This window comes from Canis lupus, chromosome 10 (genome assembly GCF_011100685.1).
Source record: "Canis lupus familiaris isolate Mischka breed German Shepherd chromosome 10, alternate assembly UU_Cfam_GSD_1.0, whole genome shotgun sequence".
NCBI classification, from domain to species: Eukaryota; Metazoa; Chordata; class Mammalia; order Carnivora; family Canidae; genus Canis; species Canis lupus.
The window spans coordinates 17,913,322-17,939,653 of NC_049231.1; the positions used below are offsets into that span (position 1 = coordinate 17,913,322).

The 26,332-nt window shown below is 62.5% G+C and overlaps 2 protein-coding genes across 6 annotated transcripts; one reads left to right on the plus strand and one right to left on the minus strand.

Annotated features, from left to right (window-relative positions):
* TUBGCP6 (tubulin gamma complex associated protein 6) lies at window positions 1–19,629 on the plus strand. 5 transcript variants are annotated; one of them, XR_005365463.1, is made up of 26 exons: window positions 1–747; window positions 1,088–1,251; window positions 4,824–5,034; window positions 8,437–8,610; window positions 9,390–9,511; window positions 10,002–10,077; window positions 10,196–10,305; window positions 10,452–10,543; window positions 10,636–10,775; window positions 11,579–11,728; window positions 12,274–12,355; window positions 12,447–12,535; window positions 12,616–12,731; window positions 13,819–13,957; window positions 14,260–14,331; window positions 14,516–15,788; window positions 15,951–16,009; window positions 16,150–16,291; window positions 16,362–16,530; window positions 16,639–16,780; window positions 16,865–17,059; window positions 17,141–17,273; window positions 17,339–17,552; window positions 17,638–17,837; window positions 17,932–18,577; window positions 18,896–19,629. XR_005365463.1 is itself a non-coding variant. In XM_038550140.1 (26 exons), exons 1-25 carry the CDS (start codon window positions 1–3, stop codon window positions 18,021–18,023), a joined length of 5,103 nt encoding a protein of 1,700 aa, XP_038406068.1. In that variant the 3' UTR covers window positions 18,024–18,038; window positions 18,896–19,629. The 5 variants fall into 5 exon arrangements, 3 of the variants coding, with proteins under 3 accessions (XP_038406068.1, XP_038406067.1, XP_038406066.1); XR_005365464.1 differs by having other exon boundaries at window positions 18,899–19,629; XM_038550140.1 differs by having other exon boundaries at window positions 17,932–18,038.
* SELENOO (selenoprotein O) lies at window positions 18,102–26,001 on the minus strand. The gene is made up of 8 exons (NM_001137603.1): window positions 25,501–26,001; window positions 24,448–24,628; window positions 23,425–23,555; window positions 22,823–23,103; window positions 20,080–20,230; window positions 18,995–19,180; window positions 18,709–18,865; window positions 18,102–18,613 (listed from the first exon to the last, which is right to left on the minus strand). Exons 1-8 carry the CDS (start codon window positions 25,779–25,781, stop codon window positions 18,440–18,442), a joined length of 1,542 nt encoding a protein of 513 aa, NP_001131075.1. The 5' UTR covers window positions 25,782–26,001; the 3' UTR covers window positions 18,102–18,439.
* Window positions 26,002–26,332: the final 331 nt, after the last annotated feature.

Below are 26,332 nucleotides of genomic sequence, written 5' to 3' on the forward strand. Positions count from 1 at the left end.
ATGGCCAGCGTGCCGCAGCTGCTGGACGACCTGTGCGAGGCCCTGCTGCCGGCCGCGGACGCTCAGCCGGGCCCGCGCCGCGGCGGCCGGCCCCGGGCCAAGCGCAGCCTCAAGCGGGCGGCCTACGACGCGCTCTTCTCGCACCTGTTCCGGGAGGAGACCCGCAGGGCGCGGCCCGGCCTGCCGAGGCTCCCGGTGAAGAACAGGGTCCTCATGCTGTCCTTCGACCTGAGGGTGGCCGGGCTGGGCGCCGAGGCCGACCGCCTGGAGCGGCTGCTGGCGGAGCTGGAGGCGGCGCCGAGCGGGCGGCTGGCGGAGGCGGGGCCGGTGCTGGAGCTCCTGGTGCGGCTGGCGGGCAGCGGGCCCCCCCGGGCACTGCGGCGGCCGCGGGACTACTTCCTGCACAGCCAGCACGTCGGCAGGAACGTGCCCTACGGCGGCTACGACTGCTCAGACCTGAGCGCGTTCGAGATGGCTGTGCGCTCGTTGATCTGCGGGGAGGAGTGCTTGTGCCAGGACGCGGTCCGCGGGGCGCTGCAGGTGATGGAGGCGGCCCCGGGCGCCGGCCTGCCCGCCGCGGGGTCGGGGCTCTTCTCCTACGGCGACCCCTGCGGGGACAGGTTTGAGAGAGACACCCGGGTCTCCCTCTTCGGGGCCCTCGTGCACAGCCGCACCTACGACATGGATGTCCGGCTGGACCTGCCGCCGGTGCCCGACAGCGCTGACGTCTCCGGGCTGCCCATCAAGGTAGCGTGTCTGCTCTCCTGCCGCCAGCTCCCCGGGCTCTTGCAGATGCCTCTCCTGACCTTCCCTGGGTCACGGAAAAGGTCCGGGTCCTGGGAGGCGGGGGTCCACTGCCACCTGCACACGCGGGCCCGCTGCTTGTCCCCCTCCAGTGCTGTGCTTTCACACTCACGCGGCTCTTTCCAGTCGCTGTCCCCCTAATGTCAAAAGGAGGTACCAGCCACAGGTTGAGTTCTGCTGGGTATTTCTCGTAGTGAGGCCCTGGAGGTGTGTCACAACCACGCTTGGGTGAGGTTTAGACCCAACGGCCTAGTGATGTCCCCGTCTTTCCCATGACGTCCAGGTTCCTCAGAGTGTGGACCAGTCCGACGATGAAGGGTTCCAGTCAGCCTCTAATTTGACTCCTGACTCCCAGTCTGAACCCGGCGTGACTCCGGACATCGACCTGTGGGATGCTGTGCTCACCTACGAGGCCAGCAAGCGGAGGTGCTGGGAACAGGTTGGATGGTATGTGAGCCTTTCCTGTTCAGCATGCCCCCCGCCTCCCAGGAGTGCGAGGCCTTGACTCTGCCCAGGTAGTGGTTGGGAGAGCAGGTGCACTGGGATTCGGAGCCCAGGCGTTTGGGTCAGGCTGGTGTGCGGCGGTGCCTGGGTCCTGGGGGTGAGAGAGATGCCGAGGGGAAGACTTGCGGGACGTACTCGTGTGCTGGGAACTCCTGCTGGGTTACGTCCTTACCGTGAGGGCTCCCAGTCTGAGGTGTCGAGGGCAGCCCCGTGGCGGTGTGCTCAGGGCCCTGGGCCCAGGGTGCTGGGGAGGGGACGTTCTTCGTGTCCGCTGCTCTTCATGTGTAGGGCCGAGCGTGGCACTCTCCGGTCACCGCCCTGCTGCCCTGACCGCGGCCGGCATCTCGTTTCCCGGGCTCATCCGGGTCGGGGAGGCCTCTGCACTCAGGACCTCTGAGAGCTGGTGAAGCGCTCGTGTCTCTCGAAACCTCCCAGAGTCGCGTGGATGGAGGACACAGGTTTCCCAGTACTCACTCCTGGGACTCTTGTCCTGTGTTAGCGGCTGGCAGTTCTGTGGAATAGTGGTTTGGGGAGCACTGCACGGCGTCAGGGTGCGCAGGGAGCCGAGGGCCTTCTGAGCCGGCCTCTGGGCCACGCGCCGTGGGCCTGGGCGTACACAGTGAGGTGCTGCTCATGCTGGGGTGGGGTCACTGTCCCCCAGGGGCCTCCTCCAGGGCCGGCCGGCTCCCTACTTCCTCAGCACCACCGGGCTTGCCTTGTCCTTCCTCCCCGGGAACTTCCCGTCGGGTGTCTGGTCAGGTGTTCCCCAGGCGAGTCCAGCCGTCCTGCTAGGAACTGGGCCAACGGCTTAGCGTGTTCTTTTCTCCATCTCTGTGCAGTGGGTGTTTCCTTCGTGAAGTCCCACTGTTCAGGTCGCTGTTGGGATATGATTACTCACGGGTGTCTGTCCGCGGTCCCTGTGCTGCTGAGTGCACTCGATGTCCTGGGCGTCCCCTGGAGGCCGCTGACCACGCAGCCCGGCAGCGCAGAGCAGCACAGCGCTCTTCCCTGTGGGGAGGACGGCAGCCGTGCTCCTGGGACGTGAGCCGGTGTGCAGCGCCACCCAGCATGGTGGCTTCAGGGGGAGCCTGGGCGGGCTCGGCCCCAGCTGCCCTCCCCTGAGCCTTCTCTGCCTGTTGTGGGAACCTGATCCCACCGACCCCTGCCACCCTTTTTGCTCAAGCTCATTTCGCAAATGTCTTGAATTTGTTTCAGTTTCAAGCCCAGCCACCTGCTGGTTTCCTGCCGTGAGCTCTGGCTGGTGGGAATGAAGGAGGCTGCTGCCTCCAGAAGCAGAGCTGGCTGTCTGCTCCGTCCTCTGGCGGCCCGGGGGACCCCCGTGGGCCTGAAGGCCGCCCTCCTGCTCCTGGGCCGCTGCTCCGTGCCTGCCACCCGCTCTCAGGGAAGCGGTTTCATATGCTGAAGGCTGCCTTCGCTCCCTCGTGGGCTTTTCTCCCTTAGCTCTGACTCCCCAGAGGGCCTGCGCGGAGGGTGGTGCTGGCATGCACCCCAAGGAGTCGGGGCAGGAGCAGCGGGGGGTGAGAGGTGGGGTGGTACCTGCCTGGACCTGTCCTGAGGGACTCCCAGGAGGACCCAAACGGCGGGGTCTCTCCGTGAGGGTGTGAGGGCAGACGTCCGTGTCTGGGCACACCCCTCTGCCAGCCTGGACACCTCAGGACTGGCCGCCCTGCTCCTCTTCCACACGGCCAGTGCTGCCTTCTGGGGGCAGACGCCAGGGCTCGTCATTGCTCTGCCTGCCGCACCTGATGGCTGCCCCTGGTCGGGGAGGAGGGCCGGTCCAGATCCTCCATGAATCCTCCCTGTGCCCCCAGCTCCACTCACAGTAACCCCATTTCTCTTGCTGCTCCCAGGGCCTCTCGAGGCCTCCCTGGCCCTAGATTCCTAGTCGGTGCTTCCTTGGTGCTTCTGGCTGCAGCCCCTGCCACGTGAGGGCTGGGCTTGTCCTCCGCTCTCCGCCTGCGCTCAGATACTGCTGAATGAGGGGAAGAGCGACTTGTGGTGCATTGTCAGAGAGGGTTATTGATTTTTAAGGTTTTATTTATTTGGGAGAAAGCGAGAGTGGGGGCTAGGGAGGGGCAGAGGGAGGAGCAGGCTCCCCGCTGAGCAGGGAGCCCGACACAGGGACTCAGTCCCGGGACTCTGAGATCATGACCTGAGTTAAGGCGGACAGACTGAGCCCCGCAGGCGCCCCTAAAGTAGTTTTGATTTTTTTTTATAAAGATTTTATTTATTTATTCATGAGAGACACAGAGAGAGAGAGAGAGAGAGAGAGAGAGAGGCAGAGACACAGGCAGAGGAAGAAGCAAGCTCCATGCAGGGAGCCCGATGTAGGACCTGATCCCGGGTCTCCAGGATCATGCCCTGGGCTAAAAGCGGCGCTAAACCACTGAGCCACCAGAGCTGCCCAGTAGTTTTGATTTTAACAGGTTCTGAGATGTATTGTTCTTGTACCTTGTGTGTCGCGCCTGCTGGGATGAAGGCGTGCCGGCGGTCAGACCTGCATCTCCGTGTCAGGACCCTGTTACTGCCTCCTCGGGAGATGACTTTTGTCTCTGAAGAATAAATGATACTTTTTTGGATATCCTAGACCTAAAAACAAGTTTTTTGGCAGGGAGGAGAAAGGAGCTGGTTAGCTATTAAAAACGAGAAGAAAAGTTTGTAAAGGGCCTGTATTCGCTGAGCCCCCTTTACTGAGAAATTACTCTTTCAGTGGGTTTTAGAAAAGAGCTCTTTCGTGTTTTCCAGTAGGGGTTGATGGTTTTCAAGGGAATATTTAAAAAGTGACACTGTTTTTTTTGGCTGCTTTTGAATGATGTGCTGTGCTGTGTAGACCTGGTTCTTGAATTCCTGGCCTAGGGCCCTGTGGACACAGAGCCCCTGGAGGCCGCCATGTGCCCAGAGGTAGCCCTGCAAGACCCAGCGTCCCTTCTGTCCCACACGTCTTGAGCCTTGCTGGCCTGAGTAAAGGAAACCTCAGTAAAATATTCGGTTGGCCCGGGGTGGGGGTGGGGTGGGTGGGGTGGGTGGGAGGCGCTGTGCTGGGCCCACCTGCCTGGTCCGCTGCGGCCCCTGCCCCGGGGTCCCCCTGCCGGCTGCAGGGCACTGTTGTCTCAAGCCCTCAGGCCCGGGAGGGGCGAAGGGGGCCTCATGCTCATTTTGAGTCACGGTTTCACGTCTGCTGTATTCAACTTTGCATAAAGTCCTCGGGCTCGTCCGTGTTGTAGTGTGTGTCACAGAGTCCGTCCCTGCCGGGGTCCTCCTCCGTTTTACGGACTGGCCATGTTGGTTGATCCGGGCCCCTGCCGGCGACCCCTGCGGTGCTTCCGCGTGGCTGCCTTGATAATGCTGCTGAGGGCTCCGTACTGACTTAATCTAAAGATTCAGCATAATGCCCTCCGAGGGTCCGCGCCCTGGTCTTCTCAGGCCCTCTCCCTCTGCCTTCTGCCGGCGCAGCTCAACCCTGTGCTCAGTGTCCCCCCCTGTCTCCCACGCAGCCCCCCCGGCCACAGAGAGGAGCCCTACCTCACGGAGGCCGGCAGGGACACCTTCGACAGGTTCTGCAGGCTCTGCCGAGGGGAGCTGCAGGCGCTCGGCGGGGGCCTGCTGCAGGTCCCGCAGCCCGTGCTGGTGAAGGAGTGCGAGCTAGTGAAAGACGTGCTGAACGTCCTGATTGGGGTCGTGTCCACCACGTTTTCCCTCTGCCAGGTAAGCAATGGCTTGGCATGCGAGGCACCACCAGCCAGACAGCCCGCCGTCTGCCTGGCACTTTACAGGGTAGATGGGAGCCCCGTGCAGCAAGCAGGCAGCCCCCGAGGCAAGCTGCTGGGTGGCAGGGTGGGGGTAAACGCCTGCGGGTCAGCTGGCCCAGAGGTCATGGCCACAGTCTCCTTGTTTCAGTTCTGAAAAGTATTAGTTTATGAACGTCCTTTCAAAATAGAAGAGCGGGGCACCCGGGTGGCTCAGTGGTTGAGCGTCTGCCTTCGGCCCAGGGTGTGACCCCGGGGTCCTGGGATCGAGTCCCGCATCGGGCTCCCTGCATGGAGCCTGCTTCTCCCTCTGCCTCTTTCTGTGTCTCTTTGGAATAAATAATTAAAACCTTCTAAAAAAAGTGAAGAAAAGCGAGATTGTTATTGGTGAAACAGTAGAAACGTGCCTGCCATCTCCATGTCCGTCCTCAGGAGGTGTTGAGAGGCCCTCGGACGCTTCCCTGTGCTTGGACTGAGTGCTCGCTCAGCTCCTGGAGCGCCTGCCTTGCAGGAAGGGACCACGTAGTCCGGACACTGTCACTGGCTTCACCTAGTGCCACTCGCTCGGTGCGTGGGCTTCTCCTCTTGCCGGTGGTGGGAGAGCATGGGCAGTAGGGGCCATTGATCGGCCTTGTGCCCCTTGCTGGGCATTTCTTCTTCTTCTCTTTTTTTTTTTTTTAAAGATTTTATTTATTCATGAGACACAGAGAGAGAGAGGCAGAGATACAGGCAGAGGGAGAAGCAGGCTCCCTGTGGGGAGCCCGATGTGGGATTTAATCCCCAGACCCCGGGATCACGCCCCAAGCTGGAGGCAGAGGCTCAACTGCTGAGCCATCCAGGCGTCCCATGGGCACTTCTAAAATAAACAAATACATTTACGGACACGAAGCCTCTTGTATGTGTGATTCTGCAGCCCCCTTCTTTCCTGTAAGCGCCCAGGATCTCCGTATCTTACGCGTTCTCTTCTAGTGGCTGTTCTCGAACTGGAGTATGTGTGAGAAGCATGTCCTGGGGTTGCCCGGATACGTGCTCTCCGACTGACTCCTCGGGTGGTTGATGTGGGTACTAGTGTGAGGGCCATCCTCTGGGAGACCTAGAATGCTGTCTTTATGGCCTCATATGAATGGCCTTACCATGGAACCCTTTTTCTTAGTTTTAGTAAAGTATACATAAGTTAAAATTTACCATCTCAAGCACTTTTTTTTTCCAGATTTATTTATTTTGAGCGGGAGAGCAGAGCGTGCATGAGTGCGTGCGAGCAGGAAGAGGGGCGGAGGGAGTCTTAACCACACTCCTCACTGAGCATGGACCCCCTTGTGGGGCTCGATCTCACGACCCTGAGATCATGGCCTGAGCTGAAACTGAGAGTTGAATGCCTAACCGATGGCACCACCGAGGTGCCCCATACATTTTTTTTTTAAACCACTTTGAGGTGTACAATGCAGTGGCTTTAACTACATTTACAGTGTTGTGTGGTCCTCATCACTGTTTCCAGAACTCCCCACCCCACAAAGCTGTGTCCCCGTCACACACCCTCCGCCCCCGGCCCCTGCTCCACCGGCTCCCCTGTGCCTCCTAGAGGTGGAACCATATGGGATTCGTCCTTCTGTGTCTGGCGTAGGTCACTGAGCACAGCATCCTCGGGGCTTACCAGGTGGGGGCGGGTGTCCGCGGCTCCTTCCTTAGGGCCGAGGATGGGCCATGTATGTATTCCTGTGTTTTATCCCAGTTTTCATCTGTACGTGGATACAAGGGTCACTTTCACCGTTTGGCCAGCGTGGATGTAACAAAATAACATTCCTAGTGACCTGCGGGTGGAAAGTGCTGTGTCATAGTTCTGGTTTGTGTTTCCATAGTGACTAATGGTTTTGAACATATTTTATGTGCTTATTGGCCGTTTTGTATCTTTTTTTTAAAAAGATTTTATTTATTTATTTATTTATTTATTTATTTATTCATTCATTCATTCATGAAAGACACACAGAGAGGGAGGCAGAGACACAGGCAGAGGGAGAAGCAGGCTCCATGCAGGGAGCCAGATGTGGGACTCGATCCCGGGACTGTGGGATCATGCCCTGAGCCAAAGGCAGGTGCTCAACTGCTGAGCCACCCAGGTGTCCTGTTTGTGTATCTTCTTTGCAGAGTTGACTATTTGAGTTCTTTGCCCATTTTTTTTTTTTTAATTTTTATTTATTTATGATAGTCACAGAGAGAGAGAGAGAGAGAGGCAGAGACATAGGCAGAGGGAGAAGCAGGCTCCATGCACCGGGAGCCTGATGTGGGACTCGATCCCGGGTCTCCAGGATCGCGCCCTGGGCCAAAGGCAGGCGCTAAACCGCTGCGCCACCCAGGGATCCCTAATTTTTTTTTTAAAGTAATCTCTAGGGCAGCCTGGGTGGCTCAGCTCTTTAGCGCCACCTTCAGTCCAAGGTGTGGTCTTGGAGTCCTGGGATCGTGTCCCACGTCAGGCTCCCTGCAGGGAGCCTGCTCCTCCCTTTGTGTCTCTGCTTCTCACTGTGTGTCTCATGAACAAATAAATAAAATCTTTAAAAAATAACCTCTACACCCAACGGGGGTTTGAACTGATGACACCAAGATCAAGAGTCACACGCTCTACTGACTAGGCCAGCCAGGTGCCCCATACTTAAGTTTTGTATACGGTGTGAGGGGAGGGTCCAGGAGTTGCACGTGAATGTCTGGGTTTTCCAGCACTGTTTGTTGAAGAGACTGTTCTTACCCAGCGAATAGTTTTGGTTCCCTTATTGAAAATTAAGTAACCATATACGTGAGGGTTTATCTCTGGGTTTCTTCTCTTGTTCCTCTGGTCCAGGTGTCCGTCTTTATGCCAGTAGCGCGCTGTTTTGATTACTGTAGCTTCCAGATAAGTGGAACTGGGCAATAAGTTTTGAACTGGGCAAGTGTGAATCTTCTAACGTTTTTATTTTCCAAGATTATTTTGGTTGTTTTGTTCTAAGATGTTATTTATTTATTCATGAGAGACACAGAGAGAGGCAGACACAGGCAGAAGGAGAAGCAGGCTCCCTGCAGGGGGCCCGATGTGGGACTCGATCCTGGGGTCACGCCCTGGGCCGAAGGCAGGCGCTCAACCACTGAGCCACCCGGGCGTCCCATGAAAAATGTTTCCTTGTTGTTTGTGTTTGTGTGTGTTTTTGTTACAAAGAGTGGGACCGTCGGGTTATGCTTTGTGCCCACCTGCTCTTGGCTGTGGCGCTTACTGTTAGTGTGTCTTACTTTGGGGTGCCCAGTCTTGGGGACACTCCACGCTGGAAGTGGGGGAAAGGGACACCAAGCATGTTGGGCTCTGGGTGCTTGAGCTCAGTAGCCCCCCTGCCCTGTCCAGCCAGCCCAGACCTTCGTGGTGAAGCGGGGTGTCCATGTATCCGGGGCATCCCCCGAGAGCATCAGCAGCCTCCTGTCAGAGGTGGCCGAGTGTGGGACACACTACGCGCGCCTGAGCCAGTTCTCTCTGCAGCCTGTGCTGGACTCCTCATGCGGCAAGGGCCTCGTCTTCCAGGTATGGCCTCCCCCTCACGGCTGTCACCCCCTAGGATTCGAGAACTTTATAGCCGGGCCACACCCGGGTAGGGTCCTCCTGCTGGGAGGGGCAGGTGTCCACGGCGTTTGGGAGAGCGGAGAGGCATGCGTTGGGGAGGCAGGGTGCCGGGGCCCTCCGGGTGCTAGGCTGCTCGGGCACCTTGGCTCTGTAGTGCCCTCTGGTCCTGCGGCAGCAGTGGTGGGTGATGACCAGGTTTAGCTTGGAGATGGTGCAGGCTGGGCCTGTGGAGGCTGACCAAAACAGGACAGACCTCCACGTGGGTTGTGGGTCGTGACTGGTGGGTGGGCTGACTTGTTCCGGAGCAGTCTGTGCACAGCTGCTGTGAGGACAGGAGCTGAGCTAGGGCCTGCTGTGCTGGTGCAGCCCAGGACGCATGCGCCCTGAGAGCCCAGGGTTTGGGCAACCAGAGGCCCTGTCAGAGTTGGTGCCTGAGCACGCGGCCTAGCTGCCCTTTCCAGAAGGGCCCCTGGGTCCTGCAGTTTCCAGTTTCCTGCTGTCTCTGGTCTTGGCTGCAGGGATGGGTTTGCAGTAGGCCCTGAGGTCCCATGAAGGGCCTGCGTTCTGGGCATGACCCCCAGATGCCCCCTCCCAGCTGGAGCTGGAAGCTGGACCCCAGGGTTAGGTCGTGGGAGCCGAGCCTTTCCCCTTCCCCAGCTGCAGCGTGTCCTCCGGTTCCGAGCTCAGCGGCTCCGCGCCTACGCCCGGCCGCCCTGCTCCGGCCTCCTCCTCCCCCACAGGCCTTCACCAGTGGCCTGAGGAAGTACCTGCAGTACTATCGTGCGTGTGTCCTCTCCACTCCACCCACCCTGAGCCTCCTTACCATCGGCTTCCTCTTTAAGAAGCTGGGCCGGCAGCTCAGGTGAGCCTCAGCGTGGCAGTGGGTGCGGGGCCGTGGGGGGCCTCTGCCCCTGCCAGGCCCAGCGGGAGCCGTGTGTGTGGGTGGCCGACCTGGCGGCCCGTCTAGGTCCCTGCCAGTGCCTGTGGCAGGTGCCATCTGGAGAGGGGGACGCTGGGAAGGAGGGTTCTGTGGGAGAGGAAACCTTGCAGGCAGAAGAGGGGAGCTGGGGTGTGGGGATGGGGGCAGTGTCTTGCCAGCTGAGCGGGGGGCTGGGGGGGCTCTGGGAGGTGGTCTGGGGCCAGAGGAGGTGTCACTGCATGAGGCGGCGGGGGGCAAGGAGGCAAGTCGTGGACTTGGGGTGGTTCTGAGTCTTTGCCGAGCCTGGGAAGGAGGTGGAGATGCCCAGGGGCCCAGAGTCCAGGGGTGCTGAAGCTGGGGGGATGGCGGGCGGATGGGCCTGGGGGTCCGTGTGTCGCCTGCCCGGTCTCCCTCAGCCCCTCCCTGTGTGCAGGTACTTGGCCGAGCTCTGTGGTGTTGGCGCTGTGCTCCCAGGTGCCGGCGGTGAACCCAGGGCTGCGTTCCCCACCGTGAGTTCTGGTTCTTCGGGTGCGGGCAGTGGGAGGGGGTCCCCTGGGGGGCTGAGCGTCCAACTGGGCAGCTCTGGCCTCCGGCCCCACCCTGAACCACGCCCCGTGCCATCTCCAGGGCGTGAAGCTGCTCTCCTACCTCTACCAAGAAGCCCTGGATAATTGCAGCAACGAGCACTACCCCGTGCTTCTGTCCCTGCTGAAGACCAGCTGCGAGCCCTACACCAGGTGGGCCGCCCGTCCCCGACCCCGCACATGCGGGAGCCGCCCAGGTCGGAGCCCTGCTCAGGGCAGAGTTGTACACTGGGAGGGGGCGCACTGCTGGTTGCACCCCTGCGGCTGCATGCCCCTCACTGCCGGGCGCCCACCCGCAGGTTCATCCACGACTGGGTGTACAGTGGGGTCTTCAGAGACGCTTACGGCGAATTCATGATCCAGGTGAACCACGAGTACCTGGGCTTCAGAGGTAGGTGGCTGCTGGCTGGGCCTCTGCCGTCAGGCTCGGGGCCGGGGCCGGTGCGTGACCACAGCCAGCTGCGTGTCCTGTCCCACATGCAGACAAGTTCTACTGGACCCACGGCTACGTGCTCATTTCCAAGGAGGTAGAGGACTGCGTCCCCGTGTTCTTGAAGCACATCGCCCACGACGTGTACATCTGTGGGAAGACCATCAATTTGCTGAAGCTCTGCTGTCCCCGGGTGAGGAGGGCCCCCCCCTGCTGTCTTCCTGGACGCTCTGGTCCCGACACCTGGCCATCAGGCTCTAGTTGGTGCTCACCTGCTCCTCATTTTCCCCGAGTGTCACAAGCGATCTGTTGAGTCTCTGGGCACTTGTTCAAAGTCAGGAGGAAAAGCAAAGGTGTTTCAGAGGCCAACGGGCAGCTGTGGGAGACTGCCCAGGGAGACCGCGCCGGGCGCATCCACAGGAGGACAGACCCAGGCCGGTGTAGAGAGTCGGGGGGCACAGGGTGGCCAGGCTCCAAGAGGGAGGCCTGGCAGCAGCTTACAGATCATCCACAGGGCAGGGCCTGTGATGCGGTGCTACTGGGTCTGGGTGGGGGGCCAGGGGCCCAGGCTGTGGCTGGAGGGGCCCCTCCTGTGCTGGGCCAAGGACACACTGGAGCTTTTGGGACGTGGGGAGCGACCGGGTGGGCTGCAGGCATGGGGAGGGCCGGGGCTGGGCGGTGGCTGGCGTGGGGTCTGTTCCGTCCAGGCTGACCTCAGCGCACGGGTGCCCGCGTCTGTAGCCCACGCTCCTGCCGTGAGGGAGGCTGAGGGTGGCCGTGGGTCCTCACAGCTTCTGGAGGGTCGTTGGTGGGAGGTAGGCGTGGCCAGCGCCGCAGGCAGAGACCCCCTCACAGCTGCCCGGGACATCCGCGGAGCCGCACCCCTCAGTGGAGTGAATGTTCCTGGGAAAGTGAGCGTCCCCACAGCTCAGCGGGAACAGAGCCGGGCAAGGGTCTGCGTGTCGCTGGCTCACTTCAGCTTCTCCCCGTTGGCAGCATTACCTCTACTGGTCCGACGTCCCTGTGCCTCGGATCTCGGTCATCTTCTCCCCCGAGGAGCTGAAGGAGGTTGAGAGGGACTGCGCCATCTACGTGGGGCGGATGGAGAGGGTGGCACGCCACAGCTCCATCAGCAAGGAGGAGAAGGTGCCAGGCTCTGTGGGCCTGGGGGCTTTCCTTGAACCCCCGCCCCTAAGGGTCTTGGGCAGATGGGAGCAGCGGGCAAGATGGGGAGGCTGGGCCTGAGGCTCTTGGTGGGTAGGGGGGTAGGGTACTGGGGGACACCCGGGGCAGGGGCTCTGTCCTCGCCTTCGTGGGCCCCTCTCCTGCTGGGCAGGGGCTAATGTGCCAGGTCCTGAGCTTTAAGTAGTTTGGTACCCAGGGCTGTGTTGACGGAAGGCTGCTTGTGGCCTGGCGGCTGGTGGCAGCAGGGACAGGTGGGCGGGGGCTGGCTCCTTCCCTGAGCTCCCAGGCCCCCCCGGGGGGCACACGCGGGTCTGGGGGCTCGGCCACCAGTTGTTCTGAGGCTGTGTGACTACCTAGGCTTGCTGCTGTGCAGGACGGGAGCCTCGCCCTCGGGGCCGGTGCAGCCCCTGGAGGGGCCCGCGCGGGGTCCCAGCAGCCCCGCGCTCAGGCCATCCTCAAGGGGGGACGGACACTTAGGACATCTGTTTACAGATGGTCCTTTTCAGGAGTTACGAATGGAAATTGCAAAACAAGAACTGATCGTGCACGCCCGGGAAGCGGCATCCAGGGTCTTGCGAGCGCTCAGTGGTCCGTGTGGCTTGGGGCCTCCCTCTGTGGGTGGGGGTGGGGGCCCTGCTGTGGGCTCCCCATAACACCGCCCCCTCCCATCGCAACGTAGATCGGCAGACGTCCGAGCGCGTGGCCTTGGACGCCCGGAAACGAGAGCAGTTCCAGAGGCTGAAGGAGCAATTTGTGAAGGACCAGGAGGTAGGTGGTATGGCCGCGGGTGGTGCCGCCTGGGGGCGTCCGGCTCTTACCTGGGACGCTGTGTATGGTCCTCTGTGTAGCGGCGCCGGGCGGCCAGGCAGGAGGCGTTGGATGACGACTTCGGCCACGCGCGAGAACTCCGTGACAGGGAGCGGAGGCTGAGGGCCCTGGAGGAGCAGCTGGAGAGGAAGGCGAGGTAGGTGGTCACTCGGCGCTGACCCTCCTGGCGTGATCCTGTGACAGTCGGCTTTTTATTTTGGAGATTTTCAAGTGTTTTAAGGTAGGAAGAGGGATCCCTGGGTGGCGCAGCGGTTTGGCGCCTGCCTTTGGCCCAGGGCGCGATCCTGGAGACCCGGGATCGAGTCCCACGTCAGGCTCCCGGTGCATGGAGCCTGCTTCTCCCTCTGCCTGTGTCTCTGCCTCTCTCTCTCTCTCTGTGTGACTATCATAAATAAATAAAAAAAAAAAAAAAAAAAAAAAGGAAGAGTGGGGCTCTGAACTCGGGCTGCACACCTGGGCTGAGTGCTTCTGGCCATTTTGCCACGTTCGGGTGCACTCAGCCCGGCAGCTGGACAGACGAGGGCCTTCGTCCAGCCCAGCGTCCGAGAGTCTGTGCCATTGCCGTGCCGGCAGCTTGGCTGCAGAGCTGGTGTCTCCCGGGGCACCTTTCTGGGGGGAATGTTTCTTTCTGCCCGTCGTGTCTCAGGATCTCATTGTCCCGAGCTTACACACTGTCCGTGGAGTGCGTGTGCACGTGGGGGTAGACTCATTCTGCCATTTACGGGAGAAAGCGGGGTGTAGGGCCGTGTCCCCGTCTGGGGCAGCCAGATGGCTGTCAGCCAGCCCCGCCTGACCCAGGTTCTTGTCGGTGAAAGGACCAAAATCTCGGAGTGAGGTGCTGGGGGCTTCAGGAGAAGCACGTGCAGCGTTTGCGTCGCGCTCTGGGAAACTTCTGCATTTCTTTACTCCCCTGGAGTTCGCAGCTGGGGGGCAACCGCCTTCCCCCTGGGGCCTGGCCGGCTGGCCTCCTGCCAGTCCTTTGGCTTCGGGCCGCACAGGGGCTCATTCTGGCTGCTGTGCCCTGGCCAGGTCCCTGCCCGGCGGGGTCCCTTCCTGCCGCGTAGAGACCTGCCTGGCAAGGCCCCTGCTGGCCTGGGAAGGTGCCAGGCTGTGCAGACCACCCGCTGAGGGCCCCTACCGTGGGGAGCCGCCCTGGCCCACGGGGCACCAGCTGGATAGCGTTGGGCGGCCGCGGCAGCCGGTGTCTCTGGGTGTGGCTTCAGGCAGGCGCTGGTGGACCATTATAGCAAGTTGTCAGCGGAAGCAGCTCTTCGAGAGCAGAAGGCCCTGTGGAGAATCCAGCGGCACAGGTTGGCAAGCACACGGCTTCGCTTCCTCGTGGAGGACCAGAAGCGCGTTCAGGTATCGCCATGGCTCCCAACAGACGCTCTTCCCCTGAACAGCCCCTGAGAGCGTATGCAGACCCACGTTCTGGGAGGGCATCGGTTACTGGCTCGGGGACGCCATGGCTGGGAGGAGGCCGTGCCGCCCTCCGACGACGCGGCCAGGGCTGAGCGCTCTCTGTAGACCCGGGCCCTGTGCGCCTCCGTGCTGCGGCTGCAGGGGCAGTTGGGGCTGTGGTTTCCATGCGTTGGCTGAGGGTGGGGCGGCTCTGGGTTGGATTGTGTGGGGCCAGGTGCTCACCGCTGCTGCCTCAATTTCAGGAGATGCTGAAGGACGTGTCCGAGGGGAAGCCCCTGGAGCCACTGGCTGTCATCCCTAGTGTGGGCTCCCAGGTGAGGGGCCGGGGGCTGGACTCGGTGCACAGCATGGGGCTCTGAGCTGGGCGTCCCAGGTCTGCACGGTCCTGGGATCACCGTGGGTGCTGGGCCTGGCTTGTCCCAACGGTTCCCCACTTGACGAGCTTTGGTGCTGGTTGTAGACCTGAGCTCGGCGGACCAATGCCCACGTGTGTTTCAGGCTCTGTCTCCAGGACTCGCGCACCCTGCTGGGGGTGGCCGCTCTGACTCTGGGTACGTGGTGCAGCAGCGTGTAGCTGAGTGGGACAGCCCAAGTGCACAGACACCGCAGCTCCTCAAACCTCTAGCAGCAGGAACCCATGGCTCGGGGCCGGGAGCTGACCCAGGGCCGTTCCCCGAGGGCCTCAGCATCCAAGACTTCCTACCCACAGCCGGGGAGGCCGAGCAGCCTGTGCCCACAGGTGTGGCCTCTGTCCTGGAGGAGGCGCTGCAAACCATTGGCTCAGACCTGCCTCCCTCGGCTCCATCCGAAGTGGTGGGCACAGAGCCCCCTGGGGCACAGGAGTACGACTTCAGAACCATCCTGAGGCCTGCTGTAGTGCCCTTGGCTTCCCCGGGGTCTGTCCAGACCGTGGGAGGAGGCTTGAACGATAAGGGGCCGCAGCTGTGGGGGGACAGTGTCCTGTCGCCAGAGAACACAGGCGTCCCAGATAGGCAGGTGGCTCTGCCTCACCCACACCCCCCTGGGCACAAATCCCCCCAGGAGGAGAGAAGCCAGGCCATTGGGCAGGTCCTTGGGCATGTGTCAGAGGGCAGCATTCCTGCAGGGGGTTATGTTTCTGGGATGGCGCCCTCCCGCCCGCGGTGGAACATCCATGGACATGTGTCTGATGCCAGCATCAAAGTCGGGGAGAATGTGTGGGATGTGGTATCTTCCCGCCCACGGTGGAACATCCATGGACATGTGTCTGACGCCAGCATCAAAGTTGGTGAGAATGTGTGGGACGTGGCTCCCTCCCGCCCACGGTGGAATGTCCACGGACACGTGTCTGACGCCAGCATCAAAGTCGGGGAGAATGTGTGGGACGTGGCATCTTCCCGCCCACGGTGGAACGTCCACGGACATGTGTCTGACGCCAGCATCAAAGTCGGGGAGAATGTGTGGGACGTGGCTCCCTCCCGCCCGCGGTGGAACATCCACGGACACGTGTCTGAGTCCCACGTGGTGCTGGGTGCACTTTCTGGGGAAGGCCAGCCCAATGCAGCGAGGCCCTGCGAGAGCCCTCCTGACCATGTGTCGCAGTCTGGCCTCAGCCTGGGAGCACAGAGCCCTGTCTGGGAGCACGAGCCACAGCTGCCTGCAGAGACGGCCTCAGACGGTGCCTGTGCTCAGGTGGCCGGCTCCGGGAGTGGGCATGCGCGTGGGCTCCAGGCTCCACTGTCTGCAGTGGTTGGGTCCGGGGATCTGGGCGATGGTAACCCTGAGGAGCCAGGTGAGTGGGACCCTACAGCTGTCCTATCAGTGGTGGCACCTGTGGGCCCAAGAGGGGTTTGGGCAGAGGAAGGGCAAGAAGTCCACAGCCTTGGGGACTTGGGAGGTGCCACCGCACAGTAGGCACTTAGCCCAGACTCCTCCCCCCCCTTGTGTTGCTCAGGATCAGGGACGAGTGCAGACACTGACAGCCTCTCTCCAGGTCACCCTATAAGCTTACAGGTGAGGGCAGACATGGTTTGGGTGGAGGGAGTAAGCCTCGCCACCCGCCCGCCGGCCTGCCTTGCTTGGGCGGTGAGGGTCTAAGGCCTCCAGGACGCGACAGCTCGGAGGGGACCCCCCACCCAGCCTCTTCTTCCTAGGAAGGCGCGGCGGCCCCCAGCAGCCCCAGCCTTGGCGAGGAGGAGGCTGCGGCCCAGCGCTGGGGGCAGGAGCAGGCCTACCTGACGGGCCTGGCAGAGCAGTACCGCCTGGAGCAGTACCCGGACAGCTACGAGGCCATGTGTGAGTGCGCGGCGGGGTGGTGGGTCCCCGTGGCCCGACCGCGGCCTGACCGCGGCCCGCCGTCCTGCAGCAGAGCCTCCTGTCGCCCACCTGCTACACCACGGGCTGCCCCGGGCCTTCGCGCTCCCAGAGCACCCCCGGGGCCGGTCGGGTGCAGATGAGACCGCGGTGCAGCTGAGCGAGCTGCTGCCCCTGCCGGTGCTCATGAAGCACTCCATCACCGCCCCGCTGGCCGCGCAGTGAGTGCCCCCGCCCTCCTGCCCTGCCCTGCCCTGCCGTCCCCGCCCCCGCCCCGCTGACCCCGGCCCCGCCCCTCCCACCCTGCTGACCCCGCCCCCACCCGTCAGCGTCTCCCTGGTGAACAAGGCGGCAGTGGACTACTTCTTCGGGGAGCTCCGCCTGGAGGCACACTTCGAGGCGTTGCGGCACTTCCTGCTCATGGAGGACGGAGAGTTCGCACAGTCCCTCAGCGACCTGCTGTTTGAGAAGGTGATCCCTGGGCCCCGCGCGGGTGGGTCGGGCGGTGGTGGTGCCCGGAAGCCCTGGGGACACCTGTGCTCTCTCCGGCCTCAGCTGGGGGCGGGGCAGACGCCCGGGGAGCTGCTCAACCCGCTGGTGCTCAACTCTGTGCTGAGCAAGGCGCTGCAGTACAGCCTGCACGGGGACACCCCCTATGCCGCCAACCTGTCCTTCGCCCTCAAGTTCCTGCCCGAGGCGTTTGCTCCCAACGCCCCGGACGTCCTGAGCTGCCTGGAGCTCAGGTACAAGGTCAGCAGGGCAGAGCCGAGGGGGCCAGCCGGGGGGCAGCCCCATCGGGTGGGGGGCGTGCTAAGCTGGCTTCACCCCCAGGTGGACTGGCCCCTCAACATTGTGGTCACCGAGGGCTGCCTGAGCAGGTACAGCGGCATCTTCTCCTTCCTGCTGCAGCTGAAGCTGATGATGTGGACGCTCAAGGACATCTGCTTCCACCTCAAGCGCACAGGTGAGGCCAGCCGGCCCCGGGCGAGCCCCGGTTGGCACCATGGCTGACCCTCTGCCCTCCCACAGCTCTGGTGAGCCAGGCCGCCGGCTCCGTGCAGTTCCGCCAGCTGCAGTTGTTCAAGCACGAGATGCAGCACTTTGTCAAGGTCACCCAGGGCTACATCGCCAACCAGATCCTGCACGTCACCTGGTGTGAGTTCCGTGCCCGGCTGGCGCAGGTGGGCGACCTGGAGGAGATCCAGCGTGCGCACGCTGAGTACCTGCACAAGGCGGTCTTCAGGTGAGCCGCTGGGCCTGCGGCCGCTCCTTGGGGCCACGTGGGGGAGTGGGGGGCGCCCCCCACTGGCAGCTGCCTGCTTCCCCAGGGGCCTGCTGACGGAGAAAGCTGCGCCCGTTATGAACGTCATCCACAGCATCTTCAGCCTTGTCCTCAAGTTCCGTAGTCAGCTCATCTCGCAGCCCTGGGTCCCGGCCAGCGGCCCCCGGGGTGCTGAGCACCCCAACTTCGCTCTCATGCAGCAGTCCTACAGCACCTTTAAGTACTACTCCCATTTCCTCTTTAAAGGTGACTGTCCCCCAGGGCTGGGTGGGCTTGGGGACAGTGGGCAGGAGCCAGCCCATGGGCCTGGCTGAGCTGCCCCCCCCCCCCCCCCAACTAGTGGTGACCAAGCTGGTGAACCGAGGCTACCAGCCCCACCTGGAGGACTTCCTGCTGCGCATCAACTTCAACAACTACTACCAGGATGCCTGAGGCTGCACCGCACAGGTGCCCCCCACCCCTGGCGCTTCCTCCTCAGGGGGCGGGCAGGGCAACCACACGGAGACGGGCCAGGGGGAGAGGCTGGTTTATTGGGGGCTGTGTCTCCCCATTAGGAGCCACGTGTGCCAGCCCCTCCAAGGGTGGCAAGGTGGGTGGGGAGGCCCCACCCCCTGGGCCTGCTTCCCTCTGCTGAGCTCTTGTCCTTGCACAACGTGGCTTCTGTAGGGAGTGCACTGAGCGTGGGGTGGGGCTGCTGAGTCTGCATCGGACAGAGACAGGTCAGGGCCTGACTGGACGTCTCGGCCGTCATGGAGAGACGGGGTGGGCTTTCCACAGGTGTGCCCCGCCTCAAGGACTCAGGGGGCCTCAGGGCCTCGGGGCTCCATGTGTGGAGGCCTCCAAGGCCGTTACGAGGATCACGTCACACACAGTTCGGCCGCCCACAGTGGGGGCTTGCTGCTGTAGGAGTGCCCCCCACTGTCTGCCCCGCTGGCCCCCTCGGGCTCCGTGGCCTCCGGGACCCGAGCAGCCTCCTCGGCCCTGTGGTAAGGGGTTTCCAGAAGCTCCAGCACCCGCCGTACCTGGAGAAGGGTGGAGAGGAGTTTTAGGGGCTGCCCCTGCCCCGGTTGTCCTCCCGCGGGACCCAAGGACGGAGAGGGGACGGGGGTGAGCTTGCCTCTGAGAAGTCTCCATTCTCTGCAGCCTCAATGGCGTTTTGTGCGATGTAGTTCCGCAAGACGTACTTGGGGTTGTTGGCGTGCATGACGCGCATGCGCTCAGCCTGCCAGGCCTCCTCGTCGCTGACGCCCTCCCTGTCCTTCTCCAGCCGGGCTCTGGAATCACATCCAAGTTGTTCTTTCCAGCAGATTCCGCCTCCCCCGCACCACTCCTGTGTTGGGCTCCCTGCACGGGGTGGCGTCTCCTGGGAACATGGCGCCCTGAGTCCGCGCCCGTAGCCTCACCTGTACTGCTGGAGCCAGTCAGCCCAGTGGCCCTGGTTCTTGCTCAGCAGCTCGGCCGGGCTCAGCTGCTCTAGCCGTGACTGCTGCTCCACACGCTCCAGCTCCTTCGTGACGTTCGCCCGGGTGCCGATGAGCGCAAAGAGCTGAGGGTTGGACTGTGCCAGCATCAGCATCATCGAGAGCTGCCTGTGCAGAGGGGCAGTGTGAGGCGCGTTCCCACCCTTGGCTGGCGGGGCACGGAGGAGGTGGCAGCCGCTTTAGTGGCTCTGCTGTGCCAGAGCTGGCTGCCCCCCAAGGGGGTGACCCAGGCCTGACCAGCGAGGTGGCCCTTCATCCTGGCTCTGCAGCCCTTTCATGTCACGGGACGCGTGTTCCCTGAGGGGGCAGGTGCCACGGGCGGGTAAGGGCACCATCTCGCTACTGCTGGGCACCTGCTTCTCCCTAGGGCAAGGTCACTGCCGTCCGCTTCTCCATGGTGGCCACGAGGCCATGTCCTTCCCACTTGCAGAAGAGGTGGGGGGGGGACCTGGTCCTACCAGCTGGTCCTCCATCCCATCAGCCTCCCCCCACGCTGCTGCGCTAAATTCTCTCAGACCACAGTCTGTTGGCTTGTTTATTAAAACCCACAAACAGGGCTTCTGGGGGCTCAGTGATTGAGCGTCTGCCTTCGGCTCAAGTCATGATCCTGGGTCCTGGGATCGAGTTCCACATGGGGCTCCCGCAGGGAGCCTACTTCTCCCTCTGCCTGTGTCTCTGCCTCTCTCTTGGTCTCATGAATAAAATTTAAAAACACGCTGCTTCCGGGTTTGAGTGTGGGCTCAGACACCGTGTGCTGCCCGCAGTGGGAGAAAGTGTGGGAAAGCATGGGCTGGGGGGAGCCTCAGGGCCCCAAGCTCTTCTTGGGAAGCTGCTGCCCAGCCTGCTCCACCAGCCTCCCCATTACGGTGGCTGCGCTGCCGTCCCTCCCCCGGGGGCCCGAACCCTCCCTGCTCAAGCTGCCTCGGCCAGCTCTCCCTGACGTTCCCCAGGGTCTACATGGTCTCCCTCTGGAAGCAAATTCTAAGAAGTGAGACCCAGGTACCCACCGGGGATCCATCTGGGGTCGGAAGGCGAGCTTCAGCTCCTCCAGGGAGGCACACTGTGCGGTCAGCGCGGCCAGGAACTCGGGCAGGCCCAGGGCCTCCGGCCCAACTGGGAAGGAGCTCAGCACGTAGAAGGTGTTTGTGAAGTCAGCTCCTGGAACGCGGCAGTGCTCAGGGTGCCGGCAGACGGAGGCACAGGTGGCCCACCCACCCGCCCCTGGCTGGGCCACCACTCCACGCCCCAGGTCCTTCAGCTGTGCGTCAGGTCCAGGCAGCAGAGGCATGCAGGTCAGGCCCCGGCCACCCCTGCTGTGCTCCGCGTCCCCACTGCCTCCTGGGGCTGCAGAACATCGAAGAGAAGCCCCTGGGGCACATCCAGACACACGACAGACACGGGGAGTCCTCAGGCTGACTTGTGAGAACAGTCACCGCAGCCCCTAGAACGTCCCGGAAATAGACACAAGAGGAAACGGCCAGGAACCAGAACAGTCTGCTATAGAGACAGGCGCCAAGGAGGAGAGGGATAAACACGGCCGGGACGCGGGCGATGGCTACCGACAACCCCTCCTCAGGGATGACTTCAGCAGTAAATGGATGGATTCTCCCCACGTGACACGGCCAAAAAGACTTTGAACTTACCGAGTCCAAAGGGAAAGGACAGAAAAACTATCCCAAGTGCCAGAAACCCGCAGAGCTGGGCCAGCCCTGCCACCGTCAGACACGGGGCCTCTGCAGGAGACCACGCACCACCAGGGCTATAGCGACAGACAGTCCACTCATCAAGATGTGACAGGTGCAGGGGCCAAGCCAGCACGAGACACACAAAGCAAATGTTCGTAACATGGAAGGAGGACCGGCATGGTGCCTTGAGGGCACGGGAGGCTGCAGCACCCCACTTTGGTAATGGATGGAACGTCCAGACGGCCAGGCGATGCCGAGAGGGCTGCTGGCCCCACCGGGACGGATGGGTTCAGCCACAGAGGAAGTCTTGATCTGCTCAGAGGACGAATCTCCAACCACCACGGAAGGAAGACTGTGGAGGAAAGCTGGAGAATTCGCAGATCATGTGTAAATTAACCAGTGTGTCCAAAGAGAAATTCAGAGGGAAACGAGAAAATACCTACGGCAGGAAAAATGTGGGAAACATAAATACCGAAATTTATAGGAGGCCGTGAAAGCAGTGGGACATTGAAGGTGCTCATCAGCTACGTCAGAAGAGCAGACCTGTTTTGTCACAAGAAAAAGAACTTTGCAGCTGTGTGGGGATGGAAGTCGGTGTGCACTCAGGTACACCTGAACTCCTACAGGTCAGGTGCATCTCGGGAAACAAAGCCTCCAATCCTACCTAAGGAACTAGATGGAAAGCCAAAAGGACTAAGGTTAGCAGAAAGGAAGGGAACAGACGGCACGGCAGAGATCAGTGAGGGAACCGAACAAGCGAGAATCACTGAAACCAAGAGCTGATTCTCTGAAGAGACCAACAAGATGGACTTGAAGCCACTGACAAGTAACTAAAATCAGACACGAACGCGCGGCCGTGACGAGTGAACAGAAGACAGACTGTAGGGGGCTCCGCACGGTCACACGCCAGTGCGTCGGGTACGAGAGCAAATGGACAAGCTCCTAGAAACATTGTCGGCCAAACGGACCCAGAAAGTCCGAGCGGTTCCGAGCAGTCTGTAAGCTGTGAGGAGGCCGAATCAAACCCTCTGCAGGGACACGGAGTACCAGACAGTCCCCCCGGTGAGCCAGACACCTGAGCATCAGATCCGGTCCTCAAACTTCCAAAGAACAGGAGGGAACACCTCCTGATGCACTTCAGGGGAGCAGTGCCTGGGTAGCAAAGCCAAAGACATCCCATGGGGTCTGTGCTGCTCCCTCGCCCGCAACCTGAGCCCACAGCCCCATCTGCCCTGATCTCTGGCCTCCAGCCCCAGGACATAAGAATTCCGTGTGTGCCGGGCAGCCTGCCGCCCGTCACCACAGAGGCATAACTGCCCACGACAGGACCCGGAGGGAGAACGACGACTGTGTGTTCATCTCAGTGGGTGCAAAATGGGAAGAACTTCCATAGCAAACACAAACTAGGAACAGAAGGAAACGTTCTCAATCTCGTAGAAGCCGTATCTGAACAAGCCAGACACCCTGGAATGTAATGGTGAGAGACGCCGAGTGCCCCGTAAGACACGGATGCCCACCGTGGCTGCTTCCACCAGCAGTCCTGGTGGTTCCTGGCTGAGCAAGCCGGGGGCTCCGCATCGAGACGGCTGTCCACGCAGAAGCACGGCCCCACAGTCAAAAGCAAGGACTCGAGCAGATGTGTGTACATCGGTCTCCGCTCCGCAGCAGCAAAGCGCAGCCGTCCATGCGAGGGGCCGTGACAGTCATGCGGCCATAGAAGGAACAGAATGTGGACCCCGCCACGCAGAGAGCCAGCACCACCCTTATCACACCCTGGACGGGTCCACCTCATACGAGGTCCCCACGGGATCAGACCCACAGACAAAAGGAAGAACAGGGGGTGCCTGGGTGGGGGGGGGAGGAGGAAACAAGCACAGGGTGTCCCACTGGGGAGACGGAAACGTTCTGGAGGGGACGGGGTGACAGGTGCACCGCGGGGTGAATGTCCTGGGTGCCCCCAAGCGGCTCCCTTCACGGTGACAATGGTCAACCTCACGTGGTGTCTGCTTTGCCAACCTGAGGCGGCCGGGCTGGCACCGTGGCACAGCAGCCTGCTCACACTCACCGGTCAGGTGCATGGTCTCCAGGAGCTTGGCCACCAGCGCCCCGTCGTCATCCAGCTCCGTCCGCACCAGGCCCAGCTTCCTCCGCATCTTCTGCAGGTAGTGCCGGCGGAACTCGGAGTCAAACTCCTCGGCCAGGATGGCCTCACCCAGTTCGCGGGGCAGCTCGGGCTCCAGGGCCTCCAGCAGCTTCTGCAGATTCCACTTGCAGACCTCGGGCTGTTTGCTGTATGTATAGCGGCCGGCGTTGTCGGAGGCATTGCACACGTGGTCAGGGTCGTACCTGGGGCCAGGGTGGGGGGGTCCGTGATTGTCCACGTGGCCGCTGTGGGCCGGCCCCTCAGGCTCCACTCTGCCCTGAGAGCAGGGGGCCGCCCCCTCTCCATGCCACGCCCCTGCCCAGGCCCCCGCCCCTGTCCCCCCGGGAAAGCAGGCCCCTCCGCTTAATGCCTTCCAAGGGATTTGTGCTCCTGGGAACGGCTGACCAGGCACGGCCAGGAGCTGAACACCGCACTGAGCGCGGACGCCAGCCGCCATGCACACGGCAGGTTGCACCTGGGGGTCCTGGCACCCGGGGTGCCCACAGGCTGGCCCCGCTGCCCACCTGTCCAGGAAGCCGAAGGGCCCGTAGTCGATGGTGAGCCCCACGATGCTCATGTTGTCTGTGTTGAGCACACCATGGCAGAAGCCCACGCACTGCCACTCGGCCACCATCCGTGCCGTGCGACGGGTCACCTGCAGCGGGACGGGTCCAGGTGGGCCCTCTGCCCCCCGTGAGCCCCTCAGGCCCGGCCCCTCGCTGCGCTCACCGCAGGGAAGGACGCGTGGGAACGTGTAAGGAGAAAGCACCCTGGAGGAGGGATGCGCGAGGGCTCTGCTTGTCCACTCAGCCACCTGCCTCTTACGTGCTCACCGATTCTGGCTCTTACGAGACCAACAGCGTCAGGAACCCTGACATTCCTCGACTCGGGCCGGGCGAGGCACACAGATGCCCTGCAGCCCCTCGCACGGCCCACCGCGTCAGGCCAAGGACCCTCCAGGACCCAGGCAGCGTGGTCCTCTGGCTTCACCTACCCAGTCACCCCCCACGGTGTGAGCCGAACCCCGAGATGCCTCCAGGCAGCCCGGAGCCTGGGGGGACAAGGCCCCACACATGCATAGCACTCATCTGCCGGCCCTGCCTTCTCTGTTCCCACGGACGCCACAGGTCCCGGGCTCGGGACGTCGCGTGAGACATCCATCCTGTCCCGGGGTGCCAGCCACACCTGAGCACACTAGTGTGGACCCAGGCGCGGCTGTGACCCGGGCGGACGCAGGGTATGCGGTCAGGTACCCAGCACCCACTGACGTGGAGACCTTCCCTCAAGGCTCCCCGCGGGGCCTGGCAGGGCACAGGACTCGCCAGTGTCGCCGAAACCAAGTGATCCGTGGTGTGTCCCGGGACCCAACCCTCCACGCAGCACTGCCGGGAAGTCAGTCTGCTCAAAGCCAACAAGTGGTCACAGGCTTCAGGACAGGCGAGCGACTCAGGCAGCCAGGCAGGGAGCCAAGTGAGAAGCTGTGTCCACGGGCGAGTCGCCTGTGTCCTGGCAGCCAGGGCCGGGGTGCTGCTGTGCGGCCCACCTACCTCCCGGAAGAAGGCGGCGTTCCTCTGCACACGGTCCTCGGTGTGAGCGGCCTGGATCTCAGGATAGAAGGTGCCGATGACATAGTCAAGCATCTGGACCCGGATGTCGTTTCTCCCCACGCTGGGGCCCTCGCGGCCTGTGTGCTCATCTGCAGGCTTAAAAATCTCAAAGGATCCGAACCTGCAGGGAGGACGAGGTCAGGCAGGTTAGAGGAGACCCCAGCCCTCGTGAGGACGCTGGCCACAGGGTCTCGTGGCCCAGGCTGGGAAGAGCACCCCGGTTAAAGCAAAACCAATGGAAACCATTGTCCTTTGGGGACATGCAGACCGTTCGCCTTTGGTCACGTCCCCCACACGCCGGGCTGCGGGAGGCCGAGGAAGGCACGACTGACCCTGGGGCGCAAGGAGGGCTCTGTGCTCACCCCTGCGTCTAGGAGCACGTCAGCGACCAGCGTCCTGCAGTGATCGTGTCACCCAGGGGGCCTGAGGCCACGTGCGGAGATGTCCTCGGTCTCACTGACTGGCGTTCCCACCAGCAGTGAGCGCCATGTGGTCGGCCAGCCAGCGGTGCCGCAGGGGAAGCAGCCGGGGTCTCCGCGCAGAGGCAGGCGAGTGCCCTGGCTCCTCCACCCCCAGAGGACAAGAGCAGGAGCCAGGGACTGTCAGCCTCGGGCGTGGGCCAGGGCCACGGGGTCCTGGCTCCACAGCACGGGGAACCATACGGTGCCAGGCAGCAGGTGACACTGGGGAGCGACCAGGACAGGAACCAGAGGACAGAGGCTGCTGCGCGGGACGTGAGCGGGGCTGGCCAGGGCAGCGCGCAGCAGCCGGCCGTCCACAGCAGGCCCGGGCTCCTGCCCAGAGGCCCCGCGCCCTGCCGTGGGTACCCGGCATTGACCCCGTGGGCCGTCCGCTTCTGCGGCTCCGGGCCCGGCAGGGATGGGGTCCCAGCGCGTGGGGCCCCGCGGGGCAGCCCCTCCAGCAGGCCCCTGGCCACCTGTACCACCTGCAGCTCCGGGAAGCACGCGCACAGCCCTGGGGCCCCGGCATTACCTCAGGAAGGTGGAAGCAATCCGCAACACCACCGTGCACTTCTCGTATTTGGGGTTGCCGTCATAGAACACGTCTCGGACGACCGTGGACTGGGACGTGACGCAGGCCCCCGCCCGTGTGGTGGGGATGCCCAGGTGGAACATGGCTTCGCTGCACAGGAACTCCCGGATGCTCGACCGAAGGACTTTGCGGCCGTCAGCCTGTCTGAAATCACACACGCAGGTCACGGCGGCGTCACGCGGGAGGGACTCACAACGTCCTAAAGGCTTTTTGGAAACCATTCACTGGCAGCTGCAGCGTCACTGCGGGAGGACCCTAGCTTAGAGGATGCCGGATGCCACGGCCCCGAACATGGCCCCACGCCTGGCCTGCAGCTGGAGGCCCAACTAATGCTGGGGACAGCGAGGGCTCCGTCAGGCCTCCTGGCAGGACCTGCACCGCAAGGTCACACACCCCACCCCACCCCGCCGCAACCCGCAATTCTACTTTAAGTGCTCTCGCCATGACCTAGGTCAGCATCACCCATAGCATCAGATGTCGTCGGCTGCCCTGCGTGCCTCGGGCCTTCACGCCGGGCCTCCATCCTTTCAAGAACAGCCCTTGTGGACCAGAACCACCTCAGGCTCACAGCAGAGCCCCGAGGAGAGTACAGGGAGTTCCTGTCGACCCCGAGCCCCCTCGACTGTCACCACCACCAATGCACACCTGTTACAACCCATGGACCCGCACGGACACGTCCCCGTCATACACACCGCCGTCTCCGCCAGGGCTCGCTCCTGTGCGCTCGGCTGCGTGCGTCTGGGCAGAGGGTGGAGGCGGGTGATGGCATCAC

What these genes read in the sequence shown, in the direction of transcription:
- TUBGCP6 (XM_038550138.1), top strand. Translation starts at nt 1, where the DNA reads ATGGCCAGCGTGCCGCAGCTGCTGGACGACCTGTGCGAGGCCCTGCTG. An exon ending in CGAGTACCTGGGCTTCAGAG is followed by an intron (nt 10,544 to 10,635) that starts GTAGGTGGCTGC and finishes TCCCACATGCAG; the next exon opens with ACAAGTTCTACTGGACCCAC. An exon ending in CTCCCATTTCCTCTTTAAAG is followed by an intron (nt 17,838 to 17,931) that starts GTGACTGTCCCC and finishes CCCCCCAACTAG; the next exon opens with TGGTGACCAAGCTGGTGAAC.